The following is a 13927-nucleotide window of genomic DNA, read 5'->3' on the forward strand; positions in this document are numbered from 1 at the left end:
GAATGTGTCACGAAAATCGAAAACAAAACTAACTTAACCCCGCTACTCTACGGTACTTTCGTTTTCTCAGAATTGAAACATTTCACTTGGTTCCACCGCTCTCTTTGTTGTAAGTATGTTTTAATTTGATTTGCAAGTCAACGAGTTGTGTTCCTCACAAAAATGTTATGCTAACCGATAATAATAACCCTGGTAATGCACTACTGAACGATTCTGAAAGTTTGAGAGAGATCTGACATGTGATGCAAACTATTCACATATCTCGATCCCCCAAGAGACCTTACTGTGGCGCCTTGCTGCTACATTTTTTTCCCACTCAGCTGTGGCAATAACCAGTTATGTCGTTTAAATGTTATATTTTCTCGTATTTATGTCGTTAAAACGATGTTTTCTCGTAGTAGCGAGATGCTTTGTCGTTAAAAACCACATATTCTCTTTAAAACAAATTTTCTCGTCGTAACGAGACGTGAGTCATTTAAAAGAGACTTTCTTAGATGGCATGTCGTTAAACGAGATACTGTGTCGTTAAAACGCTATATTTTGCAGTATTAATATGTCATAAAAACTAGGCCTATGGTAAAAAAAAACAAAAAACTGTTTTAATTTGATTTGCATTGTCACCTTGTGCTCAAAAATACCATAGTTAAAAGTCTAGTAAGTATAATGCACTACTGAAAAATCGTGAAAATTTCAGGGTGATGCAAACTAACCCCCCTAAAAAGAATTGGTATTATGGTTATAATTTAACGTGAATAATAAAATCTTATCAAAAGTCTGTAATTTTTCGATTTTTTTCCCCCACCCTTGCACAACAATATCAGTATAAATATATTTAAAACGTTTTTTTTTTTTTAATTACAAAGATAATCTAGCACCATCATTTTAACAATAACATATAATGCATAGTATATAACATATATTATGTACTTTATAAATGTATATACTTTTTATATAATCTTGTATCGTGTACTGGTGTCTTTGATTGCCTTTGATTCTAGACGGATCAGAAAACATTCTCTTCTCTGATCAAAAATGAGTCGAGGATTAAGTTTTGGCAAACCTGTAGCAGTCAATGTTACCCCATCCCCAGTGTTCAGCACACCAGTCAGAACATGTCCAGCCTCCTCTTCAGGCTCCAATTCTCCTAGCACACCTGAAAACGCAACTCCTCCTCCTATTCTTGAAGGTATTATACACATATTCAAACAATCTTGCAAATACTTAATAAACTATTAACTGTTCACTTCATAACTATTGATTTTATACTTTAACAAGTTCCAAGTTTCACGTTTCAAGTTTCGTCCTTATTGGAAAATGAGTGGAGAAATATGGAGTGGAGTGAAGAGTAAGTAGACCAGCCACTTTAACCCTTTCATGCAAGAATTATTAAATCATAAAGTAATATTTTTCTTACATGTTTGTTTTTCATTTTAAACAAGTGAACAATTATGCAAATAACTTTTTTGTTTGTTTGTTTTTTTGTCAATATATTTTATTTTGAGGGAGTTACATATCTGTCCGCTGTCCGCTGTAGTGGACACCATGCATCAAAGGTATAAAAAGTGAATCAATAGAACTTAATGTGTGGTCTTAAAACATTTACTATGAGCAAATAGTATGAATACACATACGGATATTACATAACAACAAGATATGCCATGACAGCACAGAAAAGTGAAGTGTAACAAACAAAGGGTAGGTGTGTGTGTATGGGGCGGGGGTGGGGGTGGGGGTGTTGGGCTATTCATGCACATGTGAGCACAAATACAAACACACACTCGAACTCAATCATGCACACATATACCTGCACTCATACAGTATACATGTATGGAGGACGAAACCTGCAAAAACAATAAATAAATAAATGCACAAATAAATATTCAAATAAATAATAACTCATCCTAACTATTTTCCTTTGATCACTCATTTATTTCTGAATGTAGTTCCACTTTTATTTTTCCTCTGCACAACATGCTAATGAGAGGGTGTCAATTATGGACTTGGTCGGGTCTTGTGATAGCTGGGGGCGCGGCTTTCCCGCTGACAGGAGATGCATGGTGTAAATCCAGTATAGCCTAGTAAAGTCACTTTTGCCGTTCAACAGAGCAAGATACATAAAAAGCTGAGCTGTATTGTCCGTACAGTATCTGTGACTTTACAAACGACCCAACGTAATGGCCAGTGCCGTTTCCTGACGTCATTTGTTGTAGCCCGATTGAGTCTCCAGTTAGAGACAACTGTAACATCAGTATCCCATGGTCATCGTGAGATTATTCACTTTATCTGTGGAATAAGGGCTCGTTCTTTTGATGGCAGCTAGTGTTTATTAGGATGGTTTTACCTGCTCGTTGTTTAGGTACGTGTAAGATCATTTTTATGGTCAGTAGTTTATGATTTAGCTCTCATGATTATAACTACAAAACTAGCCCTATGAAAAAGTGTAAGATAATAATCAGTCCCCTTGACTGATGAAGTTAATACGCATGCGCAGGCAAACGCTCAAGCGCGTCACACACGATCCGCCTACTCTTGCATAATTTACACCCTCTCATTAGCATGTTGTGCAGAGGGAAAAATAAATGCGGAACTACATTCAGAAATAAATTAGTGATCAAAGGAAAATAGTTAGGATGAGTTTAGCATTTCCTTAAACATTTTCCATTTGCCCACCAATTTATTTTATTTATTTGCCTACTTTCATCACATTGTTAATTATTTATTTATGTATTTAAACAAGAATACGTGTATTTATGCACACATTTATTTGTGTATTTATTTATTTATTGTTTTTGCAGGTTTCGTCCGCCATATACGGTACATGTATACATGCCTGCACTTTTATATGACATAATAAATAAATATGGACTGTAAGCATAGAAATAAATTAATAAAAAAAAATTATAAAATCTTAAGACTATTTAATATTTCTGTTCAATAAAACCATTCAAGTGTAAATGATCAGTCAATTATCAAGTTTAAATATCATAATTAAAAAAAAATAATAATAAGGCAGAATATATATACAGTGGGGCAAAAAAGTATTTAGTCAGCCACCAATTGTGCAAGTTCTCCCACTTAAAAAGATGAGAGAGGCCTGTAATTTTCATCATAGGTATACCTCAACTATGAGAGACAAAATGAGAAAAAAAAATCCAGAAAATCACATTGTAGGATTTTTAAAGAATTAATTGATAAATTCCTCGGTAAAACTATGATGAAAATTACAGGCCTCTCTCATCTTTTTAAGTGGGAGAACTTGCACAATTGGTGGCTGACTAAATACTTTTTTTTCCCCCACTGTATATATAGGCCTATAGGCAGAATTATACCCTTTGGTGCATGGCATCCACTGGAGTGGACAGATATATTTTCTGTCACAGAAAAAAAAAAAAGACAATATTGTTAAAATCTGGAAAGTATTTATGATATCCTATTTAGCTGAAACATATTTTTTGTACCTGTCTGGTTTTCTGAGAATAAAAGGATTTAACACTTATTCCCGAGGTACTTGGTGTGTCTCCTCTTCCTTCTGGCTTTTTGACTATATTATGCAATATCTATTAGACAATATTATTGACAATAATTAGATGGAATCGTAGACAACGCTTTGGGGGTTTGCCAGTTGGTGGTTTGGACATGGTACTATAACTTAAATGATTCAAAATGGCTTACAAATATCTGTCCACAAAAGGGTTAAAACTGGATTTTTTAAATAATATCCTGGTATCAAATGCCTTTAATGTTGACTTAAACTTTGTGTTTAGAGTGAGAGAGACATTGATGGAGTCTGTCAGGTCATTTAAACCAGCCAGTGAGACTGTTACCGAAGCCAGAGTTTTGCTGGTCGGTCCAGTCGGTGCTGGAAAGTCCAGCTTCATCAGCTCTGTCCAGTCTGTCTTCTCTGGACGGGTCATCAACAGAGCCATGGTGGGCTCTTCATCCTCCACCAGCTTCACTAAAAAGGTAAATGTGACTAGAACTGGCAAAAGTTTGTGATCAAAAAGAATCATTTTTGGAAGGTTCTGAAGGTTTCATTGACTTGTTGTCTTCATATGTTGAGAGGTTCAAGCTATATTTTGCAGTCTTTTTGTGGAAAGTAGTGGTTAGTTTTCTTTGGTGCTTCTTAGCTTCACTCGTACAACATCAGAAGAGCAGGAGAGAATGCAAATGAGCCCACAGCTCTGGTTTTGTGTGACGTGATGGGTGTAGGTGAAGGAGAAAGCACTGGACTGACTCTTCACGATGCACTGTCTGTCATTAAAGGACACGCACCAGAGGGACACCAGGTACATTTAAGCTTTATAATATGACATTTAAACTTACAGTAAAAACAGACAAATGTGATTGGCAAGACTTTACTGTTAAAATACAGTGTTAAAACTTCAATATTTGCAGTATAGCATTGAGGCTCATTCACACCAAGGATAAAACAAAAGTAAAGTTTTAAAAAATTTAAATTTTATGAGAATAGGGATGTCCACACCACAGTTTTAACGCTAACAACACAGATATGTTGGAAACACTTTCAGAAATTTTTTTTCCTGATTTATGCTAAAAACATAGACCATGTGTTTAACAGCCAATTAAATTCCTCCGACTTTAAAGCGTTTGAGCATTTATGTGACAGAGTTACCAGCCACGCCAGATCCTCCTGCTCCACCCACTCATGCTGATTCATCGCACCTGTCCACACTAATCAACCATTGCCTATAACTACCTTCCCGTCACCACACCAGTGTCTGGTCTTGTTGTTCGATAGTGCATCACTTACCTGACTCTTTTCTGCTGTACTTACCTGCACATGATCCAGTTGCCGTCCATCGTCTGCCTCAGCATTCCGATTATGAAATCTGGTTGCAGCACACACATAAGGAGAATCTATGCAGATTATCTTGCCTCAAATCTTAAACCTGCACACACTACAAGATTTTAACATTGTGGCGCATCACACACTACAAGATATTATTAAGATTATCATGCCAGAGAGAAGGGTATAACTGCAGCCTGGAGATCTCCAAATGGGGGTGGGAACTCCAAAACGGGGTGGGAGCTCCAAAATAGGGCGTGGCTTCCTCCCATTGACAGACAGGCACATGACACGGATGCGCATTTTTTTCCCCCAATCCACTTCAGTGCAAACTCCGCCCCACAGCTGATTCTAAAGATTTTATTGGTTGTCAATTAAAGTGTTGATATCCTACATTATGCTACAAAAAATGCTAACCCCCTAAACCTACCCCACACCTGACCCTAACCTTAACCAGTGAAATTGACTGCATGGCGGGATTGGCGCTGAATAGCGTGGTAAAGAAAGATGCAGTTCAGGAGATAAACAGTTAATAAGATTATGCGATATGAGATATGTTCCGTAACTCCCCAAATGGACCTCACCGGACAATGGCACCTTTTTAGTTACACCCAGCGTCACTACCCCCTCCTACCCTGCGAATTTCGAGCCCCGGGACACCCCCGTTGCTTAGAACAAAGCGATAGAGTGAAATCTTTCCCCTGCGCTGCGCTGGGACGGCTCGCGGGAGAGCTCGTGGGTGATTCCCGTTTATATCATTAAGCAGAGGTTCAAACTCCAGTCCGAACACCACTGGCCACGAGCTTTGGGCTCTGCTCTCACGGAGAATATTTACTTATAGCATATTTTATTTTAGATGAACTAGAAACAATGTTACATTTATAAAGTTTTATTTTGAAATGTAAGTCAATAACAATTGGCTGGAGCCAGAGCCAATGGTGAAAGTCTTTGCGCGAGGAGACCACGCCCCATTTTGGAGGTTCTGCCCACTTTTGGAGTTCACGCCCCATTTTGGATCTCTCCAGTCTGCAGTTATACCTACTTGGAGCCAGAGGGAGCGCCTCACGTGATCTCACGCAGCAGATCGTCATTGATATTTCAGTGATGTTTACATATGTTAGCTAGTCTGCTAGCTGTTTTCTACACTCACCCGGTATATTCAAAACTGAGGCGATTTCACTCCAGTGCTTCTCTTTCTCCTTACAGTTGTGATACGTTTTCGACACATTATACAGACAGTCGTGTTACTATAAAACGTCAAGTAGCAGCTTCCTCCGTCTCCACTATCCAACGGGGCCGTACAGCAGCTGGTTTGCGGTCGCGCATTGGCTATTGTGAAAGTACTGACGTAATCATATAGCCGTCATCATCCCGATTTCAATCCTAAATATCAAACATGTTTGATATGATCGGGGCGGCCCCGATTTGTGTGCGAGCAGATCGGGAGGTGCAAGATTCGATCGGTGAATGCCTCACATTACCAGATAATCCGCGCCGAACATCGGGGACCGATCAAGGGGCTCAACAAGATTTTTGCTCCGATTCTCGGGAGGGGGAAATCGGGGCTAAAAATCCTATAGTGTGAGCCAGGCTTAAGTCACAAGCTCAAGTCATTGAGCTCCATTTTCAAACCAGTCCATTCAATAAAACTCCATTGTGTGGATATTACCGGTGTTGTCTCCTTCTGTGTGCTGAAGGAAGACTAGTGTGGATCCATTTGTCCAATCCAACATCCAAATAGTGTTCATCGTCTGTTTGATTTCTGCCATATGTACATTAACTGACAGTCGCCACTGATAAGCTACTACTAAATATTATAGAAAATTAATTTGCTGTAAAGTTGCTTTGCAACGATTTGTATCGTAAAAAGCGCTATACAAATAAACTTGAATTTAATTGAATTTGCTGAGCTCGTACAAGCCATCCATTAGGGCTGCCCCCTAATAGACAACTAACCGTTGACCAGAAGAGGCTTTGTCGACCAAAATTTTATTAGTAGCTTAGTCACAGAAGAAAATAAAAAAATAAATATAAATCCACATTGGCGAAGTCACGTAGATCGTTAACGGCTGGTACAAAATACAATTAATTAATAAAGCATATTTGGTAACACTTTATTTTAAGGTGTCATAGTCACACGTTACATGTAGTAACTATTATAATAACAATAAATTATGCATAATTACATGCAAGTAACCCTATGCCAAACACTAATCCTAACCCTAAACATATAGTTAGTACAAGTAGTTAATTAATATCAGTACTTAAATGTATAATTACCCTGTAACAAGGACACCTTAAAATAAAGTGTAACCAAATCATTTTAGTATATTAAGTACAAAATCAGTGGAAGTGCACATTTTTTTCACTTGGGCAATGTTACCCTCCATCAACATATTATCATTTATGATGATGTCAAGGGGTTGGAAAATTTCATTCAGAAAGCCATCCGCATCTCCCAGTGCCTCACAGCCTGCAATGTGGACCTACCTGCTGCATCTCCTCTGCCCGCTACAACTTCTGCCTCACCTCCAGCACCAGAACACATGCAGATTGATTCCTACTATCCCACTTGTACAGAATGTCAACAGAGAATTACCAAAGGTCTCTGTTTGTACACCACAAAAACCCCAGTGTTAAATTAACTCACCTCAGTGTTTGAGTCCACACTCAAGAGTGTTAAAATTATGTACATGATGTAAACACACTAACTAGCGGAAGTGTTTGTGGGCAGGTCAGACTCTGTTCGTATTTCGCGGGCAGGCGGGGATTATGTAAATGTGTTGCCCAGTGATGTATACCGGTAACAGGCAGAAGATTCGAAAATATGACGACTCGTTAAGGCGATTCAGAATCGACTCTCTCTTTTGAGACACAATATATTTATTTATCATGCACGTTTTTGATTAACAACTTTCCAGATTGTTTTCATTTAAGAATAGCTACGTTATAAACTGCAAAAGAGATATTTTTCAAAAACCCATATGACCTGCTCTGTAAGGAAAATATCAAATGTAATAATATTAAGACAAATAACTGGCTTTTAAATTGTGATTTGTTACAAATTTGGAAAGCAGAATGAATATTAAATTTAGTGAATGTGAACATAAAAACAATGACAATAAGATATTCATTTCATTAAAATCTTAAATATTCCACCTCAAATGCACTTCTGCCCAGTATAAAAACCCATGCACTAAATAACATAAAATGTAACAGAACATATGAGTGCCCATAATTATTAAAGAAAAGAAAGTAACCATTTACCTTAAAAAAAAAACAACAAAAAAATCCAGGTATACTGTAATGTGTCATTTTGGGAATTATAAGGTGATTCATATTTTTAAAACATAAGTTACAATATTTTAGAAAGTAACGAAGTACACATTTTTTACAGTATTTTACAGACAAATTTCATTATCTTTTGAAATGTAAATTTTTGCATGATAGTTATCCATTAACAAGCTTTTACTGTACTATAGAACATTACTTTTTATATTAAAATTACAAGTATTTTACAGTGAACTCATAACTCAATGTTGACAATGTGTAGTTGTTAACAGTACAGTTACTACTGTATTCCAGTAAAACATTGCTTTGCCACTGCAGTTTAGTCCTGAGCAGCCGATTGGAGCAGAGACTGTGGGCTTCTTAAGGAAACCGAGCACTAATGATAAAGTGCACTGTGTGGTGTTTGTAATAGACGGCTCAAAAGTCGGTTCCTATGCCAAAAGCTTTGGCGCGACTTTCCAGCAGTTAAGAGAACACATTAGCAACTTAGGTGAGTTATGTTTGAAACATGAATCATATGTGCAACACTTACTTCCAAAGAAAGTGTTCTCACAATGAAAATGGGATGAACAGAACAAAAAAGTATTTTAAAGGAAAAAAATCTTAATCGTTATAGTTATCGGTTTTGGTGTGAACAGGTCTTTGATGCTTCACTTAATAGTCTTTAGCCTTGTTTCATACTGTATATATTAGGGGTGTAACGGTACACAAACACGACGGTTCGGTACGTACCTCGGTTTTGACGTCACGGTTCAGTATGGTTTCGGTACAGCAGGAGGAAAAAATACTAAACTTTTTTTTAATTAAACAATGGTTTACTGAATAAATTGCTCTTTTATAAAATGCATTCAATTATAATTAATATTTTCTTAAGGATAAAAATCTACCTCAGCTTCTGCTCTAAATCATAGGTATCCCTTTTAAATTACTATAAGGTTACAATTAACAACGGAGCCTGAACTTAAATTACCGTATTGGCCCGAATATAAGACGACCCTGATTATAAGACGGCCCCCCTTTTTCCAGATGTACCTTTCTGGAAAAAGGCTTTTTAAAAACCAAATCTTGTTTTTTCTCAGTAAAACATATTTTGTCTTCAGTTATTTTCTTATTGCATATTTTTCCTATTTTAATTTTTGTTTTGAAAGTATGGTAAAAACTGGTAAAATGTACCAACAATCACATTTAAAAAATATACACTTTTTGATATACCATTAAAAAAACTAAAACAGGTAGCCCATCTGAATTAAGACATTTAGGCTATCCATCTAATAGTAGCCTACCAAAATCTTATTAACAGTAGAAGTTAAATCTTACTGTAGTCTTCAAATCTGGGTACTGTCTTACGTTTTAAAATCACAAAGGGAGTTTGGTGCCATCAGGCTAACGTGAGTCACGACTCATGCAGCTGTAAGGTTTTCTTCTTTTGTTTTTACTCACGATCTTTACAACACGCATTACATTACGTATTTCATGGCACACTCGTTTTATGCGTATTTGGCGCCACCTATTGTGGGTGTATTATTGACATGTCAAAGTCTAGACCCTGAATACAAGACGACTGCGTTTTTTCAGATGAATTTCCAAGAAAAAAACATCGTCTTATATTCGGGTCAATACGGTATTTCGCTGCTTAGTACGATGCATTTCTGGAGAAATTAAGTAGCTAGTTTCCCGAAACTGTAGTAACTTTGTCACACATCTGTTGTTTGAAGCATGTTGGTTCAACAATATAATTGTTGTTAATGATGTCACACAGGGGATGGAGTAATGCGATCAAATTAATGTCAGATTATTGCTGTAAATAACAAGCGTGGCATCTGAGAACTACTTTGCTATTTTTGTTCCCTGTTGTTTTGGTTTATGTTCAGATGTTTGATTCAGTTGTGTGTTCCCTCACATCCCAGAGCTACATTTACACTAGTGCGTTTTCGTTTTAAAACGGCGTTTTGAAATGAAAACGATCCTCGTCTACTCTGGCGTTTTCACTGCGTTTCAGAAACAATCTCTGCCCACACTACACAACTGAAAGCGCATGTCACATGACCATTCATGCAGGTACAACAATGAACATGATGTTATTGTTTACACGGTCGACAAGGATATGCAGAGCGAATGTGGGCAGCCACGCCATCATTTTCTGTTTCTCCGTTCTGGTCAGTTTACACTGAAACACAACCCTAGAGTTTTCAAACTAAAACAGGGTCTGCAGCGTTTTCGAAAGTCTCCGTTTTCGAGGGTTGAAAACGCCGGAGTAGTGTAAACGACAGGTAACGTGAGTCACGACTCATGCAGCTGTAAGGTTTTCTTCTTTTGTTTTTACTCACGATCTTTACAACACGCATTACATTACGTATTTCATGGCACACTCGTTTTATGCGTATTTGGCGCCACCTATTGTGGGTGTATTATTGACATGTCAAATTCTAGACCCTGAATATAAGACGACCGCGTTTTTTCAGATGTATTTCCAAGAAAAAAATATTGTCTTATATTTGGGTCAATACGGTACTATTTATTTTTAACTATAATAATCAGTACTCGAATAAAAAAAAAAAAATGGTATGCAAACATGTAAATTGCACACAATACAGTTTTTAAATTAACCTTTAAATTCTATTTGTTGTTGAAATATAATAATTTACACAGTGGCTTGTTTCATAAAAGATTTATTTAAAACATACATTAAATAATTAAGGCATCACTATCAGGTAAAGTAAAATATAATGAGTATAGTCTAATATTTCTCAAAATGCCCTTCTCTAGACTTAATTTCTCTAGGAAACTGACGAGCTGTAGACACTGATGATTACATGAGGCATGAGATGTTCATTCATGTTTATTTCGCGTTAAAACTAGTAGTCTAAATAGGAAGGGATGATCGCGCTCCACGCTGCCGTCAGAGCTGAGGCTTCTATACAGAGATCTGTCACGCCACATCAAAGAGCGCCAAAACGACATTGTCTGAATTTCCTGAAAAAAAATTAAAGATTTGTTTTGTACATGCGTACCGAACCGAAAGACCCGTACCGAAAATGTTCGGCATGAATACGTGTACCGTATACACCTCTAGTATATATATTATTATTAAGAAACTATGGCCTGGTTTCACAGACAGGGCTTAGGTTAAGCCAGGATTAGGCAATAGTTGAATTAGGACATTTAAGTAGTTTTTAATAAACGTGCCTTTAATAAACCAGTGGTGTGCATCTTGAGACAAAACAAAGGCACTGACATATTTTAAGATCTGTTAGTGCAAGTTTCTTTCAATTGAAACAGCTCAGAATTACATTTTAGTCTGGGACTAGGCTTAAGCCTTGTCTGTGAAACTGGGGGTAGAACTGTGAAAAATCTAATATCACTGTCTGGATTGCAGGTGTACACCAGGTGGCGTTACTGACCCATGTGGACCAGGTTTGTAACGCTACCAGAAGTGACATTACCAAGGTTTACAAGAGCAAGGCCATTCAGCAGACGGTATGTCATGCTTGATTATAATGTTTACATCTGAATGCTTCACTTTGCCATGTTCTGCTGTTTGAGCGTCACACGATTCCTTCTGTCTTTACTGATCTCTCTTAGATGGTGAAGGCTGGAGAGCTGCTGGGAATGGCCACATCCTACATCGTCCCAGTGAAGAACTACTGCTCAGAGCTGAATCTGGGTGAAAACACTGATATTCTGCTGCTCAAAGCTGTTGATCATATCTTACAATATGTGAATCTGTACTTTCAAGACGACAGCGATTAAAGCAGAGCTTCTCAACTCTGGCCCTCCAGATCCACTTTCCTGCAGAGTGTTGCTCCAGTCTTGATCAAACCTGCCTGCCTGTAACTTTCTAGTGATCCTGAAGACCTCGATTATTTTGTTCAAGTGTGTTTGATAATGGTTGGAGCTAAACCATGCAGGAAAAAGTGGACCTCGAGTGTCAGAGTCGAGGACCCCCTGATTAAAGCATTACAATAAGAATTCACACTGCAAATACAGAAGTGCCCAAAATGAGTTAATCTCAGTTTTGTTCTGGTGAAATGATTGTTATATAATCAGCTACTTTTAGATTGCTTTTAGATTACTTTTGACCTATCTCGTTTTTCACATTGATTTAAATTGGATAACTGTGTTGACATAAAAAATACAAAGAGTAAGAAAATATATTCCATCAACATGAAGTGCATTAAACATCATATTACGTCAAAATTTCCCAAAACTTTATGAAGGAACTGCAGGGGGTTTATTTGAAAATTTCAGAGGTACTTCCAAAAAAAGCTAAACAATTATATATATATATTAAGTCAAAGAGGATCTGATGACAAAAAAGTTGGTGAATTTGTGCAATTCAATGTGTTTGAAATACAAACGCCTTCCAAAGAAATACATGGTAAAATAACCAACTGAGTGATAATTCAAATAAAAATCAATGTGTTCATCAGTAGTTGATGCAATGTTCAAACACTTCTTAAACCTGTAATGATTTTTGTAAATCCAGTGGTGATATGCTGTGTAGCCGCCTGACTACCCTTACGAAAAAGAAGTTTATTCAAGTGTGCTATTAGTATACTTCTTTTAAACTAAAAAACAGGAAAGTATACTTTTTTATGTACTTCTCAGAAATGGGCTTTATGTACTTCTCAGAAATATACTTAAAATGACATTTAAGTATACTTGACTATATATATTAAAAGTCTAAATATATTGTAGCTATTATTGTGCTCCTAGAATCCGTGTTTTCATTGTTATACTGTAGGGGGCGCTAGTACACATCTTCTGTACAGAACTTTACTTAAGTATACTACTTACTAAAATAAACTTGAAGTATACTACTTTTTGGTAAGGGTAGTGACTGGTCTTTGTGTCAGTGTCCTCAAAACAGGAAGACTTTCAGAATCAGAGAGGAACATTTAAAAGATGAAAAAGAGGAATTAAGGAGACTCAGTAAATTCTGAATAAATTATTGATGTTGTGTAATGAATATGTTACCATTTAATCCATAAAAACGTAACTGATTATTTTCAAATGTAATTTAATCTAATTACAAGTACTTAATTTTGGGGAATCTGATTGTAATCTAGATTAGCCTACATGTGATCAGTTGCTACCCAGCTCTGGTTGTAATAATGTAATGCATTATTATATGACATATAAATAGTCATGACACTAATATTTTGGTCTAGTTGTTCTTTGTAGTGTTTTGATGTCTTTTGTATTTTACACTTAAAGGGATAGTTCACCCAAAAAGGAAAATTCTGTCAGTCGTTCCGAACCTGTATGAGTTGCTTTCTTATGCTGAACACAGAAGAAGATATTTTGAAGATTGCAGGTAATCAAACAGTTGCTGGTTGCCATTGACCTCCATAGTAGGAAAACAAAAATACTCTCACCAAGAACTATAATGACTGATAACTATACTAACTTTACATCCACATTAATGCACGATAACGTGCCGCCTTTTTTTTTCAGCCAGAACAGAAAAATAAATCGTTATAGTGTAGTGTGGACTTCCTAATTAACATGAATGAGGACGATAATTAAAACGCTATAATTATCGATCTTGGCGTGAAAAGAGCTTTTCTCATAGTTATTTAAAGCAGGAAAAATACGCTGCGTTGGCCGGGAATCGAACCCGGGTCAACTGCTTGGAAGGCAGCTATGCTAACCACTATACCACCAACGCCTGCTTACTAGTACGCACTACAGAAGTCACATACTCGGCTTGAATTATCAAGCCGTAAACATCACATGAATCTACGTAGAGTAGAATAAAATAAAACGCGTCGCTCTTTTTGGCCAAATTAGTTTTTTAGTCAAAATACGTGTTTTAGCCGTCGGATG

The 13927-nt window shown here is 36.9% G+C and overlaps 1 protein-coding gene and 1 non-coding gene across 2 annotated transcripts; one reads left to right on the forward strand and one right to left on the reverse strand.

Annotated features, from left to right (window-relative positions):
- Positions 1 to 38: 38 nt before the first annotated feature.
- Positions 39 to 12174, forward strand: LOC107575255 (interferon-induced protein 44-like). Its single transcript, XM_016261667.1, has 8 exons — positions 39 to 109; positions 999 to 1186; positions 1276 to 1345; positions 3765 to 3963; positions 4128 to 4286; positions 8417 to 8588; positions 11475 to 11575; positions 11681 to 12174. The coding sequence occupies exons 2-8, from the start codon at positions 1033 to 1035 to the stop codon at positions 11846 to 11848; spliced, it is 1023 nt and encodes a 340-aa protein (XP_016117153.1). The 5' UTR covers positions 39 to 109; positions 999 to 1032; the 3' UTR covers positions 11849 to 12174.
- Positions 12175 to 13697: 1523 nt separating this feature from the next.
- On the reverse strand, positions 13698 to 13769 carry trnag-ucc (transfer RNA glycine (anticodon UCC)). Its single transcript has one exon. It is a non-coding gene; the product is annotated as a tRNA-Gly (tRNA).
- Between the last annotated feature and the right edge of the window lie 158 nt (positions 13770 to 13927).

This window comes from Sinocyclocheilus grahami, unplaced genomic scaffold (genome assembly GCF_001515645.1).
Source record: "Sinocyclocheilus grahami isolate Dianchi unplaced genomic scaffold, SAMN03320097.WGS_v1.1 scaffold2530.1, whole genome shotgun sequence".
NCBI classification, from domain to species: domain Eukaryota; kingdom Metazoa; phylum Chordata; class Actinopteri; order Cypriniformes; family Cyprinidae; genus Sinocyclocheilus; species Sinocyclocheilus grahami.